The sequence below is a fragment of the Eublepharis macularius genome, chromosome 5 (assembly GCF_028583425.1).
Source record: "Eublepharis macularius isolate TG4126 chromosome 5, MPM_Emac_v1.0, whole genome shotgun sequence".
Taxonomy (NCBI): Eukaryota; Metazoa; Chordata; class Lepidosauria; order Squamata; family Eublepharidae; genus Eublepharis; species Eublepharis macularius.
In genome coordinates, this window is record NC_072794.1 from 149,331,057 (window position 1) to 149,357,172 (window position 26,116).

Sequence of the window (26,116 nt, forward strand, 5' to 3'; positions counted from 1 at the left end):
GGAAACCTGAGGTGGGGGGGGGAAAGTTTTTCTGGAACAAATCCTTTAAGGCTGCAAATGCTGAATCTGCGTATTTATGCACTAATTTCAGGGGTGTGCTGGTAAATACCTCCGGATTTCAGTCTAATACCTAAAATTTATAGATCTTCATACTGAAATGTCAGCAGCATCACTGCAAAGGAATGAAGAGTATTCATGCGGTGATGCGGGAGACAACATTTTTTACATTGGTGAACATTCCATTTTGCAATAGAACAAAATGCTTCTCTGTCACAGCACTGATATATGAATTACATGTTCTCTGAGGAGGTTTGTAAAAATCCACAGTTTGCTAAAGGTGTATGGTTTTGATTGATCTGTGCACCATGTAATATACAAAAACAAAAGGCAATGCAGCAAAAGGCCAATTGAATTGAACATACAGGCTGTTTCCACATGCCCACTCACCAAACACTGCTGGCTTTTCTCCTTCACTCCACACGTCTCTGATTTTGAAGCGGTAGCAGGGTGTTTGGCTTCTGTTTTTTTGGGCGCCTTTTCAGGGACGCAGGCAAGTGCGGGAAATTGTGTTCTCATAAAAGGCGCCAAAACAACAGAAACTTGGAAAACAGAGATGTGTGGAGGGAAGGAGAAAAGCTACCAGTGTTCAACGAGTCCCTTTAAGGACATGTGGAAACAGCCATAAACTGGTTGTTGCCCATTCTAAAATATTACAAATTTTCAATAACAATTTACTATTTAAAGAAAGTTTGAAATCTAGCAGTGAGATGAGCAATCTCTATATTTATACACTGCTTTTCTCCCTATTGGAGAACAACTTCCATCTCCCCCTCCCCCACATCTCTGTTTTATCCTCACAACAACCCAGTGAGGTAGGTTATCACTGTCGGGTTGTTCGAAGTTTTCATCATGAGTGCAGGATTCTTTTTTCTGCCTGACATTGCTACAAATGTCATTTCAATGCTAGACAGAAAAGCCATCTATGAACATTTTCAATGAATGTTGTTTTGGAAACCTTCATCTCACAAAGTTCCAGAAAACTGGCTAGCCACGGCTAGGGAGACAGCATATGCAAGATTTTCACATCCTGAAAGCATTCATTTCTACTTCTGAGAATCAAATTATCAAACTTTTCATATGCGTACTTGAATTTCTTGAGAAAATCTGTTTTGTAAATGTATGTATTTTATCCAATACTTAAATGTATTTTATTTGATAAAATATAGCTTTATAAAGCTTCTCCTCTGGGACATCACAAGAGGCTTTTACTACTAGCATACTAACTTTTCAGAGAGCCAGTACGGTGTAGTGGCTAGCGTGACAGAGTAGGATCTGGGCAAGCCAGGTTCAATTCCCTGCTCTGCCGTGGAAGCTTGCTGGGAGACTTTGGGTCAGTCAAACACTCTCAGCCTAACCCGCCTTACAGGGTTGTTGTGAGGAAAAAATGGAGAACAGGAGAATGATGTACGCCTCTCTGGGTGCCCAATGAAGTGAAATAATTTTTTTAAACCTGTCAAACATGTAACGGAGTCGCAAACATAACTTTAGAAGTAGATAGGCATCTTCCTTGTTAAGCTCTCAACAGGCTGATAGAAATAGAACATTCTTTTCTTTGGGGGCTATGACAAAAACACCGCTTTTGAGTAAAGTGTGACTCATGAGTTTTGCTGAGCTTGTGACTAAAATAGCTCTCTAATCTTGTGCTTTCTCCAGGAGTTAAAGACCTGCCCCATTTCCTTACCATTATCTGAGCTGTTCTTTGCGTTCCTTCTCTGCTCGGCTACCAACTCACTCATGTGACGCAAACAAGTTAGTGATTAATGCATTTCTATTCGGTTGGTTCCAGTGATTTAGCATGACGAATGTACCTTGCCATCTTCAAGAAACCCTTTCGGCCACACCTCGGTTTTATGGAATGCCAACAACTCCAGGAATGCAAGAAGAGAAATAAACTTCTTTCATAGAAACCTAATAAATCTGTTGCGATAAAACCATCCACATGATAGTTTTAAGCACCCAGAGTTCAGCTGCCCAGCTTTCCGTCTCCAAAGGTCAATTCGATTGACAGACAAATCTGACCCACAGGGTCTCTGATCTCCTCTGCTTTCCATTTTTCTTTGCTCTGTTCAGCAGAAATGGGGAGCGGAGAGAAGGAAAACGAGCAGTCAGGCTGGCTCTTGTCTTTCAGACGCTGGAAGTCCAAAAATGATAGGAAACAGATCCGATTCCCTGCTAACTGCAGCCTCCAACATATGACAGATTTAAACAAATACGTTCTTACTTGCTTGAAGCATATCACACATCCCAAAAGACCAATACAAAAGCCATTTAAGCCAAAATACTTGGAGTTAAGTTTCATTTCAAAACATACATATGCTAAAGTGCTTTTTTTTAAAAAAAAAAAAATTGGAGCCATAATGATCAAACTGAGAGATGATTGTCTGTACAGATGTGCTGGCAGTTTGGCATGATTAACCAGTATTAAAGTTTCCCAGATCCACTGGGCCAGGATGAACGTATGAAGTTGCCTTGTGTCGAGTCTGATCATTGGTTTGTGCTAGTTCAGTAAGCCTTCTGTGACTGGTCATGGCTGTCTAGCGTCCCAGGTGGATAAATAGCTTTCCCAATACCTGTTTTCCCAGATTCTTTTGATAGGGGATTGCACCTACGTACAAGGCACGGGCTCACCTACCGAGGAAACATGGGTATCTTAACTAGTTACAACAATAGGGATACTCCAACATTCCTAATGCAAGTTGGTTAATCATCTTCCCAGCAGTAGGGATTTGTTGTGTATTCCACAATCACAGAGAGAAGTCCTGGAGGCACTTGATCAGGTTTAATAGCTCCAGATAAGCAAACACTGGGGAAGCAGAGTCCAGAATATTAGGCCTCAGGATTTTCATTTAACTAAATCAAACTCAGTCCGTTAGCACTGCAGTCTTTAAACGGAGTTACATCCTTCTATGTCCACTGAAGTCTATGGACTTCAGTGTAACTGTTGAGGACAGTTTCAAGATGGTAGCTGTATTGGTCTGTAGGAGAAGAGCAAGATTTGGATCCAGTAGCACCCTAAAGACCCACCAGATTTCCAGGGTATGAGCTTTTGAGAGTCAAAGCTGATGAAGAGTGCTTTGACTCTGAAAAGCTCGTATTAGTTGGTCTTGAAGGTGCTACTGGACCCACGTCTTGTTCTTCTGTTATGGACCGCACTGTAAAATCTCACGAAAGTAAATCTGCATACATCTAACTAAGGGAGCGTGGCTTTGGAAAGCTTATACTCTGGAAATCTGGTTGGTCTTTAAGATGCGACTGGACTCAAATCTTGCTCTTCTATTGCTGACCAATAAGGCTATCTACCTACAAATAAAACAACAGTTCTGTTTGGAAGGGGCGGGTGGAGCATTCTTCATTTTTAGATGATGCATTCATGTTAAAGTAGACTCAATTCCAGAACAGGCATTCCTTCCTGTGAGTATGAGAAGAGGAATACCCCCCCCGCCCTGATTTTTAAATACTTACATTTAAAACAATGATGTTTTAAAAACTTGCTGCCTGATTAATCAAGGTTATTGTTTTTAATCTAACTCATTAATCAAGTGAATATTGTAAGCCTATTTGGGCAGTAAAACTGCTCTGAGCACCTTGAAAGAAGAGTGGAATACCAGTGTCTCTATCTACATATGAAAACAAGTGCTTAACATTTGGCCATGCTGTTCTGATTTACAGTGCAGTCCTAAGAAGAGTTACACCCTTTTAAGTCCATCGATTTTAATGGATTCAGCAGGGTGTAACTCTGTTTAGGATGGCCGTGCAAAACACGTAATCCAGGATTTAGCTATGCAGATGAAGAGAATTTACAATAGGGGAACTGGCTCAGTTGCCGACAGCTGAGGCACAGCACAAAATGAGCTCTCTCAGGTACACTCTTTTAATTTCTTGTGCATAGAAGAGAATGGCTAAGCAACATGCTTTAGTATCAAAAATCAAAATTTGTCAAGTCCTCCTTCACAGTGATTCCCAGGGTGGTTTAATATGGGGGCTCTGTGGACACACAGCACCCTCCAGGGATGCCTAAAAACTACTTATTGGCTGCTTCCACACACATTGGATAATGCACTTTCAATGCTCTTTAGTGATAATTTGGAACTGGATTTTCATGTGTGAAACAAAAGATCCACTTCCAAAGGATCGCTAAAGTGCATTGAAAGTGCATTATCCAATGTGTGTGGAAATGGCCATTATTTGTCTATTGTACTTTATATGTCTCCTGTCTTCTTGCATAAAACTCAGAGTATTCCTTTCCAGTCACCCACCCAGGTACTGCCCTTGCTTCATATGGGGCCTGATCTCCCTGAAGTACAACTAATCTACAGTTCCCTTGGAGGAAACGAGTGCTTTGAAGGTAAATTCAATGGCATACCTCCACTGAGCCCTCCCCAAACTCTGTCCCCCCTGGTTACAGAACCAGGAACTGGCAACTCTTTGCCAATGTACTCAGCCTGAGGGACGTTGCTCCTTGTCTACCACACTTAGGACGTGCTCTCTTTCTACAGACTCAGGTGGATAGCCATGTTGGTCTGCATGAGAAGAGCAAGATTAGATTCCTGTAACACCTTAAAGACCAACAAGATCTCAATCTTCTTGAAAGCTTATACCCTGGAAATCTTGCTGGTCTTAAAGGTGCTACTGGACTCAAATCCAGCTTTTCTATATGCTCTACTCTGATAACAGATGGCATTTTACTAGCAACGAATAAAGTACCTACCTGGTTGTCCATTCAAGTGCCCATTACATATACATTTATCCTAAATTCCCATTAATGATTTCCCTGGAAAGACCTTGGATTCTAGGATAAAACTGGGCAACAAGGGTGAGCTAGGGCAGCTGCCCCATAGGGTTGCCAGCTCCAGGTTGTGAAATTCCAGGAGATTTTGGAGGTGAATCCTGGAGAAGGAAGAGTTTGGGAAAGGGAGAGACTTCATCAGGGTATAATGCCAAAGAATCTATCCTCCCAAGCTGCCATTTTCTCCAGGTGAGCTGATCCCTGCTGTCTGGAGATGAGTTGTAACTCTTGAGATCTCCAGCCACCACCTGGAAATTGGTCTAGAACCAAATATAGTTTGAGAAGAGCCACTAGCCCCAAACCACCAATTGCCATGCAAACTCTCCTACGTTCCCACTCCCTCACCAGATCATCTCCGTTCCACACCACATAGCGAGCATTCCTCGCCATGAATCACCCAACCATCCTATTAGCGCAACAGAGGGAAAGAATTAGAGCCCCTTCGGCTCTCCCACACCAGCTCTACGACCAGATGCCGGCGAGTGAGTCTTTCCACAAGCAACCAATCCCACCCAGACCTAGGAAAACCCCCACACCAGGCGCGCATGCGTCTTCCCATCTCTTTCTGTGGAATCCGGCCGAGCAGGTATTCTTCTCCGGGCGCATGCGCGCTCCCCGCCGCTCCTGTCAGCACAGCAGGTGCTGCTTTCCTTCCTCCTTCGTGCGAAAGCGGCAGGTGCGCACGCGCGCCGGCTGGGCAGGTGCGCCGGGGCGTCCCCGCCTCCCGGGTCCCGCGAGCTGAGTCCCTGCGCGCGCATGCGTGCGGCGTCCCCTCCCTTCCCGCTGGGGCTGCAGGTGCCAGGAGGAGGCTGCTGGGCGGTGGCCCCTCCCCCCTTCCTCGCTCGCTCTCTCAGGCCGGGCTGGCGGCGGCGGCTCCTCAGACTGAGGCGGCAGGTGACGGCTGAGGGGCGGCCGCGGTCCGCTCTTCTCCTTGGGCATCGCATCGCCGAGCGAGCGGAGGGCTCGCCCGCGGCATGAACCGGGTCCAGCGAGGCGGTGGCGGAGGAAGCCGCGGCCTCGGCACCATGGAAGTGAAAAGCAAGGTGGGACCCTGCCTGGGCTCTGGTCAAATGGGCGGGAGGGAGGGATTAGGATTTGGCTTTGATCTCTGAGGGGGATTGATTTCGTATGGGGAGGGACGCGGCGAGCAGGAACTGGGATGGGGCTGTTGGGTGGGGTTGCCAGCCTCCAGGGGGAGCCTGGAGATTTCCCAGAGTTACAGCTGATCTCCAGACCACAGGGATCAGTTCGGCTGGAGAAAATGGCTGCTTTGGAGAAGGAACTCTGGCATCCCGTCCCTGAACTCTCTCCCTCCTTCCTTGGGCTCCACACTCAAATCTCCAGGAATTTCCAAACCCGGAGTTGGCAAGCCTAGCAGGGAATAATAGACGTGAGTGGTTTTACTTGCGGGGGGGGGGGGAGTCATTTAATCCAAGGTTTCGTCTTGCTGCCTGTTTTCTGTACGAAAAACACATACTTAAGTGCCTCTGAGCGTGTGTGGAGTGCCTCTGAGCGTGTGCCTTTCATTCACGGTGCAGTAACCGCAGCCAGTTCCACGTGTGCCCACCTGCTTTTGAAACTGGATTTAGGAAATAACTTTAGAAAGGGCTAGCCTTGTTCATTGACTCCAGGGCTCAGTCTCTCTACCTGTTTTGAGTAGTAAAACTACAGATGTTCTCAGAGTGTCTCTGAGCTTTCCTTCTTGGCTGAGTAACTGTTGGTTGCCTCCCCACCACAGTGCACACATTTAAAACTGGAGAGAAGAAATAACTTCAGAGGGGTAGCTGTGTGACTCCATTCCAGCAAAAATATACAGGAATTTTGTGGTGCAATTTTATTCCGACGCAATTTGTTCCGTGAACGCTTATACTAGAATAAAAGGTTTTCTCGTTCTGAAGGGAGTGCAAGATTTCCTGTTTTAGTTTTTTTGGATATAGAGAAGTTCTTATGTCAGGGCAGGAGACCACAGTTCAATTTGAAGCTCTGTGTCCTGTCTTCTGGAAACTCTAAACAGAGATGGGGAGAAGGAGAATGTTTATGTGGTAGGGAGTAGTAGTAGTAGTAGTGCAAAGCATGTTCAGTTTTCTCATTTGCTAAACAGGGGAGAGGAATGGACTCTAAGTAACTCTTTTCCCTACAATTAATCCAAGCCTGTTGTAATGGCCTTACTTTTTTCTTGTGGCCTTAACAGGATGTTATAAAGCAGTTATTTGGGATTAAATATTGGAAGGGCCTTGAATTTGAAAAGGTGGAAAGACCTTGAATTTGAAAAGAAGGTGGAAGGACCTTGAATTTGAAAGGAAGGTGGTCGTTTTGCTTCTAGGATAAAGTTGAGTAATGAGTGTGAGTGAAAAGAACTGTTAAAATACATATTTAAAGGAATTACTAGCATGAAACCACTTAATGCTCATGACTTATTCATTAACAAAGCTGTTATAGTTATGGGGTGTGTGTGACTAAAACCACTAAAAGGTCAGATTTTTACCATCTTTTCAAAATATGTAGTAAGGGACAGCAGAAGGTGCTAGTTATTCATAATTAGCATGAACTAATGTGCAGGGGCATGTGTAGGAATTCACCTGTCTGACTTGCCTTGTGTTGAATCAGCCTCCCCCCCCCCCCCCGGTCTTTCTTTGTACCCAATGTACTTAGTGTAGACAAGTACTTTTGTACTGCCCCAGGATCCCGAGGCATGAAGTAAAAAAGCAAGCACTTGGTGGGTAAGTAATTGTGTTTCTGTCAATACTTGACAAATACGGCCCGTCACTGTTCCAATAGTGGGTTTTGTCCAATATTAGAACATTGTCTGAAAAGAAGGGCTTGGGGTTGGTTTAAGATCTGGTTTACCTGGGGAAGTAGTAATCATCCAAAAAAATCCATTGTATTGATTTAAACTTGTGTGCTGTTTCTCTTATTCATTAACATAATGTCCTCCAGCATGAAACGATTGTTACTGATGCACTACTTTGTGTGAAAGTTGATACGCTAGATCATCAAAAGCCGCTATCAGTGACCATAAACAATTGTATGGAGGGGTATACATTTCTAACCTGGTCAGTCTGTGCAAGCTTCTGTGCAAGTCACAGTTTCTTTTAAACACTTGCGTCAAATCCTTTATAGAGAAAGGGTTCAGGAGATGCCATTTTGAGCAAATGAAATAACTTTTTGATTTCTGCAGCTCCTGAATTATTCAGATACGTTGATTCAGTTGTAGCTTTGGCACTAATCTCTGTGATAGTGAGATTTCCCAGATACTTTTTAGATAGAAGCTAAAGAGATGTGTTAGGTGGGGGTAACCTTTGGGGAAAGCCTAGGTTGTTTTATAACACAAATATTTGTGGCATTTTCAGAGTGCCTGTAATTTAGCAAAATAATGTAGGCTTGTTGTGTTCATAGAAAATGCTTAGCCTGGGGTGATTTTAGAACCTTATTATGTCAGCAAGCACACCCTGGTATATACTCTATTATAGATTAAAGCGCCCTTTCATTATTTTTACAGTCATGGCACAAATTAAACAGGTGAGTTATGGTGCAGCTGTGGCTTATAAACAACAGGATGTGTCTTATCTCAAATTGTGGTTGTGATGAGAATTTTTTACTACTAATTTAATGCTAATTGTTAACTGCATGCAGATATGTCTCCATTATACTGTTTTGCGCCTATGTTTACGATTACTCTTAAAACACCTTCAGCAACCAGCAAATTACTGTTCTGATGGTTAGTTAGCATGGTAGTAATTTCTAAGCTTTATACTTAAAATCATCTTGAAGATGGCAAACAAACTTAGGAATGCAAGGGGAGGGGAGAGCTTCCTCCCTCATTCCTAGATGGTGGCCCCTAAAACCATATATTACTCATGACTCATAGTTTCATATAAAATAAACCCATTTTCTCTCATGGTTGTTATCCCTTGTTGTTTTCCCTAGCTAGATCTCTGCTATTCTTCTGTATTTTCTAAAGGGCTAAATTAATCCCTAGCCCAGCTTGTTTATAGCTCCCCAAATACAGTTTGCCAAGTTCTTACCAAGACTATTGACCTTCTGCATGTATTAAGACTGCAAGCCAATAACGTCTAGTGAAACCATGTTCTTGTCTTCTACAGTGGCATAAAATAGTTGCCATTCTGAGTCTCTGAGAGTGGGAAATCTTAGTCTATTAATTCTTATCACTCTTAATTCTTCTATGAGAATGCAGCAAGGTAGTTAAGCAGTGTTTAAAGGGGACGTAATTTGTTATGTAATCTTGAGTTCATATCTTCAAACACGACTCTAGTATCCTTATAAGAAGTAACAAGATTCTATTACAGCGTAAACATTTGTGGTCCACTTCTTTAAATGTAATGGTGTAATTTATGTAAATGTAATTTATGCTGGAATAAAAACTTGTCAAAACTTTTATGTGGCTTGATTATTAGACTCTGATTGTTTTTGTTGCAGCACACTAACACAGCCACCTCTTTGGAATTATGACCATTGAAGGCATTTGTTGAATAGTTCTTAGTGACATTAGGCAGGTGGAAATGTATGTTATCGAACATAAGGGTGAAAGTAAAGAACTGGTCTGATAGATTAGTTACTTTTCTCATTGATTAAGTCTTTTTTGTAGGGCTTAAATGACCACTGATACATGGCTAGCAAGTATCTTCTCTAACTTACTTACAAGGTTGTTTATAGCTTGGCTGATGTGTAGTTGTTGTTTAGGAATGCAGAGAGTTAAAGTAGTTCTTCTGGGTGTACGTGTCTTGTTTTCCCAGTGCTTAAACGGCAGTATTTTTTACACAGAAAAGATGTACCGGTGACATTACTTTTGATAAGTGACATGACATACACACCTGTGTTTTATAAACTTTTGACACAGTAGATTTTTAGAGGTGCTTTTTGTTATACCACTCAAATGTGGGAAAGTTTATCGGCCTCTTTAAGGCACACGACAAGGACACACAACATTGCCACTTCAGCAGCAACAGTATTCCACTAGTGCTTGAACATTTAGCTTTTTAAATAATCATTTTGTTCAGGTAATGCATGAGTATTTCTGAAACAAATATCCCCCTGGTTTGAGGCAAGGGAAGGGTAAAGCAGCAGGATAGAACTTTCTCATCTTCTGTATCTGCACATCTTCCATTACATAGGACAGGATGTCTTGCTGGACCAGATTAACACAGGAATGATGCTAAAGATAAATGAGTTTTTAATGCCTAGAAAGGCCCTAGTCCATCTTCACAAGTTGTCACGCCTCCCTTTTCATGCTAAAGTAAAAACGTCCTTTACTGCTGTGGTCAAGCTGAACTGTCCAATTCTCAGTGTGTATTTCTTTGTGTTGTAGTGATTGCAAACTATTATAGTTTGGGGACAAGTAACAATCTGAGAAAATAAGGTTAGCTCTTGCTTAACAGAATAATTTTCTTTCAATTTCAAAATTGCAAGGAAGTAAATATAAATTTATGCTGACACCATAATTCCCTCCCCTCTTGATGTGAAGGAAATTACTTCTGCAGCTTTATTTACTTTGTGATGCAGAAAGGTGAAAAAACAGAATGACTCATCTGTTCTACTCCTTTGCTGGATAGTGTTAGTTGTGTTGTATGTAGAACAAACTATTTACAGTAAATTCCTTATATTTAAATAAGTGCCTTTAGGCCAGGGTGGAATGTGTTGCAGCTAATTTTAAAGTCTCTCTTTGTCCTGTTAAGTGTTAACCATATATGATGGTATGTAGTGCAAAGAATTGAGCCCTTTGTGGTTTTGTGACCAAAATACAAATAAAAATGATCATTTTGCTATCCTAGAAGTTAATGAGAAACACACAGGCAAAAGGGATGTGAACAGATACTGGCATAGTAGTTTGTAAGTGGCACATTATCTTAAATCCCAATTTTGCCTTGGGCCAGCCACACACACTCAGCCTAACCTATCACAGGGTGGTTGTTAGGATAAAATGGAGTTGAAAAGAATTATGTAAGCCACCATGGGGCCCCATGGGGGAGAAAGGTGGAGTATAAATAAATAAATGCCAAGAAATCTATATGAGTTGTTTCCTCTATTTCATCATTATGATGTGGACAGTTTACCAAAATTGTCACACAACTTCCATCTTAAGCATAAAAAATTTTGCTACCAGGAATTGGTAGTGTTAACTACTATGGAGCAATTGGCAAATGAAGCATGCTTATTTCAGGGGCTAAGGTTTAACCCAATGCCCCTGTAGTCTGTATGTACATTGAGGTTTAAGGTAATCATGTTAAAATTGCCTGCCTAAGTAAAGGTTAAATGGCCAGTCCTTAAGCTCCTGTTTACTACTGTGTAATACAGGCTGTACCTTAGAGAAGTAGCTGTGTTTGCCTTCTGCAAACGAAATATCTTTACTCGAAAGGAAGACAACCCCCTTAAAAATGTTATATATAAAACATTTTTATTAATGAACATAACCCCCCTTTTAAGGCATATCTCAGCTCTGTAACCCCTTCCCCTATGAGCCATTAGGGTAGGGCTGGCTACAAATTTAAGTCAGTAAAACAGCTTGAATTTCTTCACATGAACCTTTTTAGATTACAAGTGTCAAAGATCAGGCTGCAGTATCAGCTCCTTTAGGATCCCCAGTACAGCCTGCAGTGCCCCACACTACATCTATAATTGGAAAAGTCTTCTGAGCTAGGAGGCTGATGCCTTAGTAAAGGAAATGCAGTCCTTTGGCATTTCTGTTCGGTTAATGGCCTGGATTTCAAAGTATGTGGTAAGTCGGGAACAGCATAACAGACCACCTAGCTGAATGTGGATTTGTGTGGCTAAAACTACAGACTTGAACCTCATTGTTACAATTTTATTTTATTGCAGTTTGGTGCAGAATTCCGTCGCTTTTCTCTGGAAAGGTCCAAGCCTGGTAAATTTGAGGAGTTCTATGGATTACTGCAGCATGTGCACAAGATACCCAATATTGATGTTTTAGTTGGCTATATAGACATTCATGGAGACCTCTTGCCTATCAACAATGATGACAATTATCACAAAGCAGTTTCTACAGCTAATCCTTTGCTACGGATTTTCATTCAACGAAAAGGTAAGCATATGTTAGCAGAGCCTTCAGTAAGCTAAGCAGTGTCCCCACAGAGTTAAACCAAAGCCATTGCTTTGTGTAGCTCAAAGCAATCCTATGCTTTAATGTTAAAGTTTTCCTCTCCTGATCTCTGAAGGATGAGGAAAATTGCAATGTAATGTGTATTTCTGGTGGTTAATTTTTTCTGTAATTTCTCTCCTGTAAAAGTGTATCTTGTGGCCAGGTTGTGTTATGGTATTGCATTTCATCCCACTGCATTTCCTGTGCATCATGGAGAAGATAAAATGGGGAAGCAGCCAGGAGTATAATTTAGGGATGTATTAGGAGGAAATGTCTTCTTTACTTCAGTCTTCACAAATTATGTATAAACATCTACTGCCTTAGGTTCCATATGAAAACATTTAACTGGTATTTTAATTGCTTGCCAATTGTTTCCCACTGTATTCTCCATAAAATAAATCATTTCATAAGGCTATCCCACACCTCTGCAAGCCTATCTGATAACTTTCTCCTCCTGAACCACTTTACTGGCTTAAGAAGGAGAGGTACTGCTTGAAAAATGAGAGAGAAGGGAAGGTAGCTGGGGAATCAGCAGTTTTTTCACATAAGGGAGCACTTCCCCCGAACACCCATTAGGAACTGAATAGCTTGCCTTTTCCACAGACTGATCATAGGTAATGGCAAGAAATATCACACTAAACAGTCTTGGAAACAACAGATTGAGAATGAATATGGACATGTAAAGGTAAACAACAGTCAGCACAGCTATTGTATGGAAATACAGTTCAGTGACAATGCAAAGGTTGAGGGATTAGGAACGAAGTAAATATGGGAAGAAACTGAGCCAAGGAAGGTTAGGAGGCAAGGGCGGGGGGAAGATTAGTCAAAGCCAGCTAGGAAGAGAAATTTGGGCTGACACACCCATCACTTGGCACAGCTCTTTTTACAGTCACGTTTCTGCACATACTCCCAGCACTAGTATCGAAAACCAGAGGGAAACAATACAGCATCCTTCCCAAGCACCTTTAGAAGAATACAACTCTTGGTGTGACTTTAAAAGCAAGGAAGAAGAGCAAAGATGGAAATCTAAAGGGGAAAAGTTCAATCTAAGTCTATAATGAGAAAAGTCCTGAAAACCCAGCTGGCCTGTTCCTCTTTGGCCATTACGTTAAGTGCATACCTAAAAATGGGAGTGGGAAACTAACCTTGAAATGTATATTGGCTACAGCTCCCTTGTTCAGGGTGCATTTGATGGCAAGTCTAGGTCTGTTGCTGTGTAATTCATGAAATGGCCCACACAGTTTGGAATCCCTAGTCAGTGAATGGTGTATCAGCATGGATAAATCTGTCAGGCAAAAAAAAATATACAAAGCTTCTAAATAGTTGTACTGAATCCTAGAATCTTGAACACCCTGGATTTTCAGTAAAGAACAAAGGCTTTATTATGGTTACAAGAAAGGAGGATGGAGCTACTGCCATAGTTTATCTGTCATAGTTCTGAGAGTTACAAATAACTTTTTAAAGACATTCTATTGAGAATATATTCCAAGAGAGCACATAATGCAGTCTTTGCTACAAACATTGGATCGGGTCCAGTATTTGTCAGTGGAAGTTGCTGATGGTCGTGGATCTTTCCCACTTTCCCCTTCCTCAGCAGTCCATTCTGTCCCTGGTAAGTTATATCCTGGGATTGCAGTACCCCCATAGAATAGTACCAATGCAGGTCAGTGGAGTGCAGTGAGGAGGAGGAAGTGAGTGAAATAACCCTTCTGCCTCCTCCAGAGCTGTGCTGACAAGAGACAGAGGAGGGAACAATTTCACCCCTTTCCGATTCCTTGCTGCAGTTCATCCATCCACTTGGCTATTCACATGGGATCTGCAGCTCCAGGGATCAACTCTTTGGGGATCAGAAGGGGCTGCTTGGGGGAAAAAAGTGGGGAAGACGCACAATCCTTGCACCAGCAGGTGATGGATCCATTCGTTTTCTGATGGCTACCCATTGCCTTTTTCGGCGCTCCGCCCCACTTAGTATTCATAGAAAGGTAGGTGCTAAGTTGTAGCAACTCTTCAAGTAGATTGATTCATAAGTTCAGATTCAGCAGTTCTGCCTAAACCCTTTCAATATGTTGTATGGCTAATAATATAGGTATTATTACTTACTTTTGAACACCATATTTTTTTGTATGGGTCATTTACCTGGCAGTTAGTACATGGTGCATTCAGTGTCTTCTATGAGATGCACTGGGGACAGAGTTCCATACTTTTGTAGATTATTCCATCTTAATCATATTAAAAATGTTTTGTAGATAGTTGCTACTTTAAAAAAAACTACGGTTAAACTCCCGGGTTCAAGAAAGATTGAAGTTTTACCTCAGCTGAGACTTTATACGTTTCTAAATAATGAGTTTGATGTCCACTATGTCATAGTGTACTAGTACAGACACTTAAATCACCACAGATTCATCATTTCTAGATGCTAAATATATTTCTTGGATTTGTATGTGGTGAAACTTTGGCTTTAACTAATTTGTTGCCTGTGGTGTTTAATTTTAAAGTGGCTCCTAGTCTTGTTGCAAAACAGAGGTTCTCCAACTCTGTGTCGACGTCATGCAGCTCTAGCTGGCTTGATTCTGTTCCGTTCTTAACAGAGTCCTAAACTTTTGTTTAAAAGAGCCTAGTATAAAGAATTTCCACCGATACTAACAAGTGCAGTGATTGTGCTTTGCAAGAGGATAACTAGTTTGTGTTTAAACCTTTCTCAGTGTAAATGAGTATATATACATAATTGTTTTCAGTCTATGGCGTTCCAAGGTCAATGCTTTCTGAAGAGATGTGACAGGTGTAATTGTGTCTTTCTAATGGCTGTACTGCATGCTTTCTGAGTAGCTGAGTAACTGGCAAACAAGAATAGACAAAAGAGCACAATTCTATTTTGCTGCAAAATGTTTGTGTGCACGATAGGATCTTGTGTGTATTCAGTCCTAGGAATTGATCCAATAAAAGCTTTAGGCAATACCTCCTTCTGTAGGTCTCACATGGCAACATGCTGACTCAGTTTCATACCAGTGAGTATACTTATTAAAAGCAGCTCACCTTTGTGCTGTATAGGCATTCACCTTGTTTATGCCTAACACTTTTTAATTTTGGTGTGTTGCCAAAAGGTTTTCTGTGCAGTTGTAAACTGATTAGTTGATGTCAAACAGTGGTGCTTTTATATGGCTTTAAAGAACTGAAGGGGTTTGGAGTGGTTGAACAGTCATGCTGCCTGGCTGAGTTTATGAAAATCAGTTTTTATGTTCTACACAGTCTTTCTTTGGCTTCTGTTTGTGACACAATCTTTTAAATGTGCCTTGGAAGCATAGATGACGCATCTGCTGCCATAAAACCCTCATGGTATCTATATAATCAGACAGATTGCAATGCTTTAGCCTGAGTAGCAGTTTCACAGCAAACTGGGTTGAATCATTTTTTAGAACTGTGTTGGAAAACCCCAAGTGAGAGAATTAAAAGCAGGGGATGGGGATGCCCTGAATTAAAAGAACGTAATTTTCACGAGTGAACTTTTAAGAGGGGGATGAGGACACATTGTGCTACGAAGGCTTTTGAGAAAGCCTGTGAGAACTCCCAATGTTAGGTGTAGTGCTTAGTGTCGGACTAGCATCTGGCAGACCCAGGTTCAACCCCCCCCCCCCCCGGTCTGTCATGGAAGCTTGTTGGGTGACCTTGTGCCAGTAACATACCCTCACCGTAATCGACCTCACGGGTTTGTTGTGAGGATAAAGTGGAGGAGAGGAGAATGAATTATGCTGCTTTGAGTCCCCATTGGGGGAAAAGGTGGGGAATAAATGACAGAAGTTTTGTTTATTTTCTGGAAGAGCAGATACTGCTCAGCTGTCATTTTTTCTTTATAAATAAGTCCTGGTTTTCTAGGCTATCTAATCTTGCACTTACCTACAATATCCTACCTTTAGATATGTAGTCACTGCATCGCTTTCATTTTGTTTGGAAACGCAGAACATGCACACAGGAAAGCCACGTGACTTGGGTGACTTTGTCTCCGTTTCGAGTGCAGTGCTGCATTTTTAAAATTGTTTCCTGATAAGCGCCTTAATCTCTCAGATACATTTTTTCCCAAGGATATGAAAATTCCTTCCAGGTATAAATAACCTGTAATGTATTAAACTAAAAGCTGAATAAAATCAAGAAGTTAAAATGCAAGTATTTCTGACTTTATCCCACCTTGATTTTTTCAGTGACGTTGCTGAAGGGAGAACTGTTACTCATAAAGGCAAGTAGTAAATGAACTTTCAACCTGGGCTGAAGCTAAATGCCGGAAACATGTTTTATAATAGCAGTTTTAACTTTAACCCAGGTTAAAAATTCTCTTATCTAGTATTGCCTTGGAATAGATTTCGAAATGTTCATTTAGTGGCTCGTTTCATATGCATTCACTATGTACTTTCATTCGTTCCATAAATATGGTATGTAGTGAACTGTGGTTTAAATTTCAAAATGCTGAGGAGGAAATGCTCACACCTTTTGTTTAATGGGTTTCCTAAAAAATTCTTTAAATTGCACTAAAAGAACCATTAAAATTAGAAACATTTAAGTTGCACATCATTAAATTTGTTGCCAGGATACAAAACAACATTGAGTCGATGGAATCTAGGCCACAGTCACACTGCAAAGCATCTCTCTAGTGTCTTGGGCTTTTTGAGAGTTGCAGTTTTTAAAAAGTTTTTTGGACAAAAACTCTGGATGTTGTAAAGCAGAAAATCTAAGTAGCAGGTGGGAGGGACTCCTTGGTTCTGGGTTCTTTTCTAGTATGTTTCACTTTCTGCTGCTCTTCCACTTATAAATTCTTTCCACTTATATACATGTGTAAGCACACGTTTTAGCTAACAGAAAGCCCTGCAAGTGGTGAGTGCAAATGGAGAGGATGTATTGATGGTTGTTTGATGTGTATGCCTACACTGATTATTTACACTTCAGTTCTTTTGGGGGTCTCATAAGGATGACTGTTTTTTTCTTTGGATGAGTTGTTTTGGTTCCTAGAAATCCGAATAGGCCAAGAAAAAGATTATGGGTTGGTGTAATGTCAATGTCTGTTGACATATATGGGTCCTTAAAGAAGAAAACTATGATACTACCCAGCTTACATAGTTCTCTGGCAAAGGTACACAGTTCAAATGTTTGCATTGTTCAGCGTAGTCCTTAACTGGATCTCAGTGGGCCTCACAAAGCTCCGCTCCCACAGTAGGGGTTGGATCTAGTGCAAGAGTTCTGCTTTCACTAGAGCCCTTGCCCACGTGGAAATACAAGAAAAAGAGTATGGTAACCACTTGCACAAAGTCAGACTTATTGTATCTCTACCTGTGTTTCTGCTTGCTCAAGATCTTGTGCAACCGATTTCTGGGCACTATAATATATAAGGAGGAAAGTGCTAAGTTTTGTACAAGGCCTTAAACAAGTGGAACTATGCTAAGTCCATTTGTTGCTGTTTGTGCATTGCTGGATCCAAGCCTAGGTCTAAACTCCAAAACCAAATTTCAAGGATATATTTTAAAATCTACGCTTTCCCAAGACTCAGCAGAGATTTCCAGATCTAACCCCTCTATGCTAGTGAGACAACCATTTCTGCTAGGAATACAGGCCTGGGCACAGCAGAGAACAGTCTCACATTCTGAGTTCAGAGTACACAAACACACTCAATGTCTAGCTGTGCTCCTAAGGATACATAGCGAGAGGCTTCAGGGGCGTGAGTAGGGATCCTCTGTTCCCACCACCAGTCATCTGGCTGGAAGGGGGAACAAGCCTCCAGGGGACACTTCCCGGGGCGGCACAACAATGTCGCTCCCATGATTGATGTCCTCGTGCTGCCCCGGGAACATTCCCATGCTTTGCACTGGGCCAATTCGGGTGTGCATGAACACTCTGAGAAAGGTGAGTGCTGGGTCCCCCCTCCCACCGGGAGGGTAAGGGAACCTGGCAACCCTAGATGTGAGGAAGGAGGTATCAAAATGCAGGCTCTCAGAGCCAGACTGCAAGTGGCAGTAGCCACAGGTTCATCCCGTGGTTGCTGATGCAATTTTAAAAGCACTTGTAATTCTTTAAAAATTGCTGCAGGGCCCGATCCCGTGCTAGTGCATACCAACTCTTAAGTCTTTCTCTCAGTATTCCAGCTCACCGATGGCAGCTGCCTTTGTAGGCCTGATCCAAATGGCCCCCGTAGTGGGACCGGTAAGTGACTGACATCTACCCTTCAACTGCAGGGGCTTCTGCCATCTAGTATGCAGTAAGACAGATGGAGGTTCAGAGTGCTTCCTGTTACAGAATAGTGTTCAGGCAGGAGCTAGAAATGTCCCAGAATTACAACTGATCTCCATATTACAGAGGTCAGTTCCCCAGGAGAAAATGGCTGCTTTGGAGGGTGGACTGTAATAGCATTATACACCACTGAACTGTACATAAATGTGGATTAAAATCTGTTTCAAACTGACAAATTTAGTTTTTATAATTCAGAGTATAGAAAAGTGGCTTCTTTTGTCTGTTTGCAGCCTCTGACATTGCAGTTTAAGATATTTGGCTTAATCTGTCTTCATTGATTTGACATAGAACCAAAAACCTGGCAAGTACATCTTCAAGGCCATTCCCTATATTTTAAAGTAACAATAATCCTCTGATGTCTTTGAGCTAATAAGTACCGTATAAAGAAACCAATATACATTTCAAGTTCTGCAAGTTCCCTAACTTGCCTTTTCTGATAGTATCTGGCATTTGTTCTCTAGCAGGTTTTCTCACTCTTGCTCCCTTGTTCCTTGTAGAGGGGTATGGGTGTCCCAGTGTTGACTAGCTAGGATTGTAAAAAGGAGCAGCATCAGCCTATGTGAATTGTTATTTGTGGATTTATTAGAAAAGTGTATTGATTTAAGGCCAATTTAAAATCATTAAGGGTCCACTAGCACCTTTAAGACTAACTTTACTGTAGCATAAGCTTTTGAGAATCACAGTTCTCTTCGTCAGATGCGATGAGAACTGTGATTCTCGAAAGCTTATGCTTCGTTGGTTAGTCTTAAAGTAAAGTTGGTTAGTCTTAAAGGTGCTACTGGACTCTTTTCGATTTTGCTACTACAGACTAACATGGCTAACCCCTCTGGATTTAAAATCATTTCCGCCATTGGAGTGGAGGCCCTTCTGTGTCCTAAATAATACATGGTAAGAATGCAGCCTTAAACAGTGATGCATAGTAAAGCTACAAATCTCTGCACATTTATCTAGGAATAAGACCCATTGCTTCTGAGTAATCATGCAGTGTGTTGGGTTGGAAAACAATACTTTAAAACCAAACAGAAAAACTTATTTGACTTATATCTGGCTTTTGGACTGTAAAGTCTTCCCAGAGACTTGGGCATGAAACAGGGAGGAGTCAAGTGCTGTTCAGCTGTAGATGTTGGGGACAATAGTTGAGCCTTTATATTATGCAGGAAATTATACTTCATTGAGTCCCAATGGGCCTTATTTATACCCCTCATTAACCAAGTACGCAGTTTAAAATGTGATCCAGAATCTTTGGCAGATAAGGTAATTTGTAAAGGATTCCCTGAAGGTTTGAAAACCAGTGCTGTTTTGAAAGCTGGTGGAACTTGTACATTAAAATGCTGCTGAAAGACATACAACTTTAGGGGAGGGCTTTTTCTTTTCTCCATGCAGACAGTGTGGCAAGCAGGCTGAAATTTATTTCATTTATATGCGTGCTTTCTTCTCAAGGGGACCCAAAGCAACCTACATTGTTATCCTCTTTTCAATTTTATCCTCACAACTATCCTGTGAGGTAGGCTAGACTGAGAATATGTCACCTGGTGAGTTTCCATGGCAAAGTGGGGATCTCCCAAATCCTAGTCTGACGCTCGAACCACTACATAATACTGGCTCTAACACTGACACTTCCTCACCAGTTTTCTAAAAGTAGGAACTGTAGGCATTCACATAACGTGTAGCACTGGCAAGTGATGAAACTGTTTATAATCAGATTGAAAAAAACCCTCAAAGTAGTCAAGTTGGTTGATCACGAGAAACAAACTTCAGCAGTGTGGCCTGGTTTTTTTGCAGACTATAAAAAAGAAATACAGATGTCTTAGAGAAGACTCCCCCTTCTCAAACCATGGCAAACATTTTAAAGAGTAGAATTAGAGATTCTGCATACTCCATAGGAATGCTAGCATATTGTACCATCATGTACTAGACACTTTTGATGAGAATTCAAAGAAATGTCAGTCTTTGGATGTAGAGCTCAGTTGATCCTGAAGAATTGTATGCTATTCTGAAAGATTTTCTTGTGTGCTGATTAGTGCACTTCTAAAATATGAAAATCTACAACTTATAGTTACTGAATTAAGTATTAGTATGTAAATTCAATTATTTGAATAATTTCAGTAAGGCTTTGTTGACATCAAACAATTATTTTTGGTTCTCTGTATTTTTGGTACAAAGCATTATAGCTCCTAAACATAACTTTTCAGCCTTATTTCCACTGCATTTGGGAGAAACTCCTTGTTAGGAGTATCTTTGCATTAAAATATGTTACTTATTCAGTATGTTGCCAGTCCTTTTACCTACTCTGAATAAGGGGCAGGGAAGGGAGCTTGTGGAATGGTATTCATTTTCAAGAGATTAAAACCAGGTCATCTGGCTACTTTCCAGAGATTTGGCAGCAGTAGGTCCACTGGCTATATGCCCTTCCTCATTCTTTTTATTCTAATGCACTGAAACTTGAGAACAGAAAAATGTAAGTAAATAGACTTACATTTTGACTAAAGAATTCTAAGCGCACATGTTGTAAACCATTGGTAGTTCTTTAAAATGCTTTTGAGTAGTGTTCTTTCAGTTCTAACATTTCTGCTAAAAATCTTAGAGCAAAGGACATTCTGATCTAGAGCCATGTGCCAAACAGAGTTGGCTGCAACACCACCTCTCTGCCCCCCACCCAGTACAGGCATTTGCAGTCTCTTGTCAACTTGAGTATTGAGATGCATTTTTACAAACAAAAATGTTTTCCTGGGAGGTGACAGTGGGAGAATGGTCTCAGCCTCTCTTCTTTGAGGCTGGTAAAAACCCTACAGGAAACAGGCACCTTCCACAACAATTTTACTTATAGGAGAGTTGTGTATCTCTGATTAGAAAGGTGAACCAATCTGTGGGGTTCCCTCCTGCTGGCTTAGCTTTACTTAACGTTATCCTTCCTTCTCCTTTCTTCAACACATCCCTTAGAAAGGGTTCTGAATCCAAAACAAAAACAGCATGGAGCTAGAGGGAAATGGTTTGTGTTTGGGTTCGCTACCAGTGACCTATAGTTTCATTGCTACCCTTGCCATTTCTAGGTATTGCAAATTTGGCCTTAGAATAGGTAGGTACCAGATGAACAGGACGAAAAATGCTGAAAACTATTTATTACACGTTTTGGAGTGAGCTGAGATTGGGTGATATTATGCCATGTTAAATTTACTAACATGGGGCTTCTCTTTTTTCAGAAGATGCAGACTACAATGCCTTTGGAACAGACACTGTGACAAGGAAGAAAAATGTCTTATCAAATGTATTGCGTCCAGATAATCATAGGAAAAAACCACACATTGTAATCAGCATGCCACAAGATTTCAGGCCAGTATCTTCCATTATAGATGTGGACATTCTTCCAGAAACACATCGCAGAGTTCGCCTTTACAAATATGGAACTGAAAAACCTCTAGGATTTTATATACGGGATGGTTCTAGTGTCCGAGTGACTCCTCACGGGCTAGAGAAAGTACCTGGGATTTTCATATCCAGGCTTGTTCCTGGAGGCCTGGCTCAAAGTACAGGCCTACTGGCAGTCAACGATGAGGTTCTAGAGGTGAATGGTATAGAAGTTTCAGGAAAGAGCCTTGATCAGGTTACAGATATGATGATTGCAAACAGTCGTAATCTGATCATTACTGTAAGGCCAGCAAATCAGAGAAACAACGTTGTTAGGAACAGCCGGACTTCTGGCAGCTCAGGACAGTCTACGGATACCAGCCTTCCAAGTTACACTCCTTATACAGTGCCGGTTTACCAGCCAGAAGAGGAAGACAGTGATGAAGATGATATCATTATTGAAGACAATGGTGAGCCACAGCAAATTCCAAAAGCCGCTCCTTCCAGTGAGAGTCTGGATTCACTGATGCATACTGAAACCCATCATGAATCGATGCAAAATGGCTTTATTCCTTCTAGAGAAGCAAACTTATATTGTTCAGCAGGCAGCATTAACATAGAATATGAAATACAGGACTCAGACCAAAAGTCCTTAGAAGAAGATGGGACTATCATAACATTGTGAAATTGTATTGATTTATTTTTGGTTGATATGAAGAGGCCATAACCATTTTGTACTTGGCTGTACACCTCTGCGGTACATGCCTCTCAGTTACTATACCCCAGTGGCTGTTTTGCCTGCAGAACGGAGTTGAGATATACATGTTGTTTTTCAGCATCTCTTTCCTTTCGGTATCTTTTTGTGTGATTCATACTTTTGGAACATGGGCTGATTCTTACATTATGACTTCAAGGTAGAATTGTATTCCTATGGCTAAAAATTATGCAGATACATTATATTGTACAAATTTCAATGCTCTTACCAACTTTGAGGCAAATTCCAAGATGAGAAAAGGTTCGTAGATTCTCTTGCAGCCCGGTTGCATGCATTGTCATCCATGGAACAAATTGCACAATCACAGTTGCGAATGCTGTTTTACTTGAAATCATGTGAGAACCAGCCTGGAGCAGCTTATTTGAGTATAAGAATGTTAATAAAACGAAATAGGCATGAGTTTACTGCCATTTTTAGCTCTTCCTGTTCCAATAATTTGTATAATGAAAGTAATTAAAGGCTTAATGATAATGGATGGATTGACTTCAGTTGTTATGCGATTGAACTAAATAGTTACAAAAACAAAAAGATGAGAATTGTGAGTTGCTGAAGAGTTGGGTACTGAGTGGTATAACTGTTTTTTTTTCCTTATTCGTGCTTGTCTGTATGTGATCTACTGAAGGGATAAATCTCCATTGCTACTTCATGTGGATTAGACTCATTAAAAGCAATGAAGTTGCTTGTCTGATCCTGTGTGTATTTACCCTTTAATGAAAGAAACTGTGATCTTGAAATGTTTGCTACAATTCAGCCCTGCTAGAGCCAATAGTAGTTTTCTGTTAACTTCAGCAGGCGTGGATTATACCCATAATCTGAGTCTTAAAATAATGTTTTTATACCTTAACTAGCTCTCTTAATTTATGGCGTCTTATCCTGCTGTGTCAGTTATGGATTGAATTACAAATTGCATTGCATTGCTGTATTTCTAAATCAAACACAAGTGCTACTGATAGTGTTTGGCTAAGGTGAGCGTTCTTTTGTTGATGAAGAGGTCCATAAAGACAGTTGTATTACCATAAAAAAAATCTGGCTGGATTTGTTTTAGCAACCTTCTGTCAGACAGAAAGCTATTTTTATCAAGCGCTTAGTGAAGGACATCCCTGTATTTATATCTTTTTGGCATGTGAATGAAGTTTGTTTGTTTACAAAAAGAAAATGTACCAACAAATAAGATACTGTGATCTGAATGTACACCTTTTCATCAGGGTTGAATGTGTTTGCCCTGGGTCTTTAACTTTGTATGTTATACTACAGATGAGCAAAACAGTGGGCTGTTAGCTTACAGAAGCATAGAAACCAAAACATTAGTGAGAGACTTGGATGTTAACTTATTATGGAAATGAACATATTGGGTTATTGTGCTGCTTAACTCATTAACCATCTTTAACTTTCTTTTGTACTGCTATCATATGCATGACCACTTTTCATATTATTCTGCAACTGCAAACTTAAGGAAGTGTTATGTTAAACTGTGTTTTAAATTTTATTCTTTAAGTTACCAGCCTCAGTCAGACAGCTTTAATGCTGGGGTGGAGTGTAAGAAGTGTGTTCTTTGTTTTTAAAAAAGAAAATCTACATTGTGTCTAATAAAGTTAAACTTTTGAGGATTTGACAGAATCAATGAACACCAGGTAGAGGGAGGATCAGCAGAAGGCTCCCTGCATTTTGCTATTAGAATGACAGGCTGCACTGCATATAATTGCACAGTAATGCAGTTGCCATGATAGGAAACCTTGACAGTTTATCACTACCTTGTTTTTTATTAAATCTAAAATCAGTTTGTTGAAACAGAATAAATCTTTATATATAAATGGTAATGGGCTTCAGTATAACTTAAATTCTGATTACTAGATTTTCATATACTACCTCTTAGACTTTTAACAGTGTGTGTGTGTGTGTGTGTGTGTGCATATGCACGCACATGTAGGAAGTGTCTCCAGTTGGAGGAATACATGAAGGCTTGATATGTGTACGGTTTTTAACTATCAACCCAGGATTTGCAGTAAAGTATTTACATTTTTATTGCAGATTCTAAGATTCCATTGTATGCCCTTTGTATACAAACATTCTCAGATCGTGATTGAATCTTACATTAAAACGTATGAACAAATAAGTTGTTCATCAAAGAATCAGGATTCTTTTAACGTTGTGAATCAGTACAAAGAATGAAAAGAATTCAGTCCCCCTCCTTGGCAGTCTGAAGACAGATTAGCCTTTTAAGTGCACCTTATCTGAGGACTCAGCCAGACAGCATAAGAGATCCATGATCTGATCTTCCAGTGTTTTTAATTTTCTTTAATGCCAGTGGGTGAGGGTAATTTGGATCTGGACTTGGGACAGTAGAAGTTTCCCTGGTGCTGTTTCCTGGATAGAAATAATGTGCGCAAGCAGACTTTCTCAGCCTCAGCAGGGGGAAAAGACAGGCAACCTGAGAGGGGGAGATTTCTATCTTGGAAAATGTGGGGGAGGGGTAGACAATAAGGCAAACAAAACAAACAGCAGTTGCTGCCCCACTCCCAATAGTGGGCCCCTACAGCTGTGTTCTGAAAGAAATTAAAAGACCGTGGGACGTCCAGTTGTGGGACTCCTGCATTTCATCTTACTGAGCCCTGTGAGAATAAAATATGGTCAGGACAGTATGCTTCCTTTGAAACTATTTTATAGTTCCAGATGAAGTCAAGCTGAACTGTGCAATCATTTTTTCTTCCACAGCTATTATTATTTAGGACAATGTTGTCATGAGCTGTCTGCAGTGTCTACTTTTATGACTGTTATGTATTTTCTAATAATTAAAAATCTTTATGCAACTTGATTTTAACATGAACATGTTTAATAAGTTGAATGTCAGTATTTTTTCTTACCACTTCAATGTATGATGTACATTGGTACCACTGAATGAACTCTGATTTTACAAAAATCATATTGGCACTAGCTGTATGTTAGTCATATTTTTACAGACACAATAAAAAATGAGTATTGCTAATTTTAAGCTTGCCAAATCCTTCATTATGCATTAGGTGGAAGATTCTCAAAAGTTTGTTTTATTTGCTGATCCTCTCCCAGAAGGCAATGCAATTGTATTTGAGCAATCCCAGCTGTAGCTAAGGCAAAAGTAGCTTGTCAAGTTTTCTTCTGTCACTGGCACAGTCAGGCTGATGAGTTGAAATAGGATCACATGATGTGTCTTGAGGATTCTGAAGCAGAAATTGCCAAGAACAATAGACCCTGCTAGTGGCTGAAATGCTCATTGCCTAGCCTCTGTATTTTAAAAAATTATATGCTGCCTTTCCTATATACCCCAAAGCAGCTTACAAGCAGGACCTTTGGTCGCATACTACAATTAAAGCACACATTTGTATTATTAAACACAGCTTTCCAAAGAAAGCAATACCACATTGTTCACCTGCCAGTGGAAGTCAGTATGCTTTCTGTGGCATTTTGTCTTCTTTATGTGACCTGTATATTGCTGCCTTGCTGCTTTCCCCAGTGTTCCCTTTGATTTTAGCTCCCACCAAAGTCTTTCACCTCAGTACTGTTTCAATTTGACTTAAAGTGTAGGACATAGCTATAGATAGTAATATGGCAGAATGGTCAGTGTGTGGGAGTGGCTGTGAACCAAAAAGGGGCTCCTTTTTCTAGGTGAAACAGGCATTTTACTTAACAGAAAGAGTTTTATTTATATGCATAATGGTTTCAGAGTAATTTGTTAGTGTACTGGTTTCAGAACAGGTATAGCTCTTTAAACATTTATCTGCAGACTCAGTCACAA

General features: G+C 40.7%; 1 protein-coding gene across 1 annotated transcript; it reads left to right on the forward strand.

Annotated features, from left to right (window-relative positions):
• Nucleotides 1–5,701: 5,701 nt before the first annotated feature.
• Nucleotides 5,702–25,330, forward strand: PARD6B (par-6 family cell polarity regulator beta). Its single transcript, XM_054981529.1, has 3 exons — nucleotides 5,702–5,889; nucleotides 11,681–11,903; nucleotides 21,428–25,330. Exons 1-3 carry the CDS (start codon nucleotides 5,821–5,823, stop codon nucleotides 22,255–22,257), a joined length of 1,122 nt encoding a protein of 373 aa, XP_054837504.1. The 5' UTR covers nucleotides 5,702–5,820; the 3' UTR covers nucleotides 22,258–25,330.
• Nucleotides 25,331–26,116: the final 786 nt, after the last annotated feature.

What these genes read in the sequence shown, in the direction of transcription:
- PARD6B (XM_054981529.1), top strand. Translation starts at nt 5,821, where the DNA reads ATGAACCGGGTCCAGCGAGGCGGTGGCGGAGGAAGCCGCGGCCTCGGC. An exon ending in CCATGGAAGTGAAAAGCAAG is followed by an intron (nt 5,890 to 11,680) that starts GTGGGACCCTGC and finishes ATTTTATTGCAG; the next exon opens with TTTGGTGCAGAATTCCGTCG. An exon ending in GATTTTCATTCAACGAAAAG is followed by an intron (nt 11,904 to 21,427) that starts GTAAGCATATGT and finishes CTCTTTTTTCAG; the next exon opens with AAGATGCAGACTACAATGCC.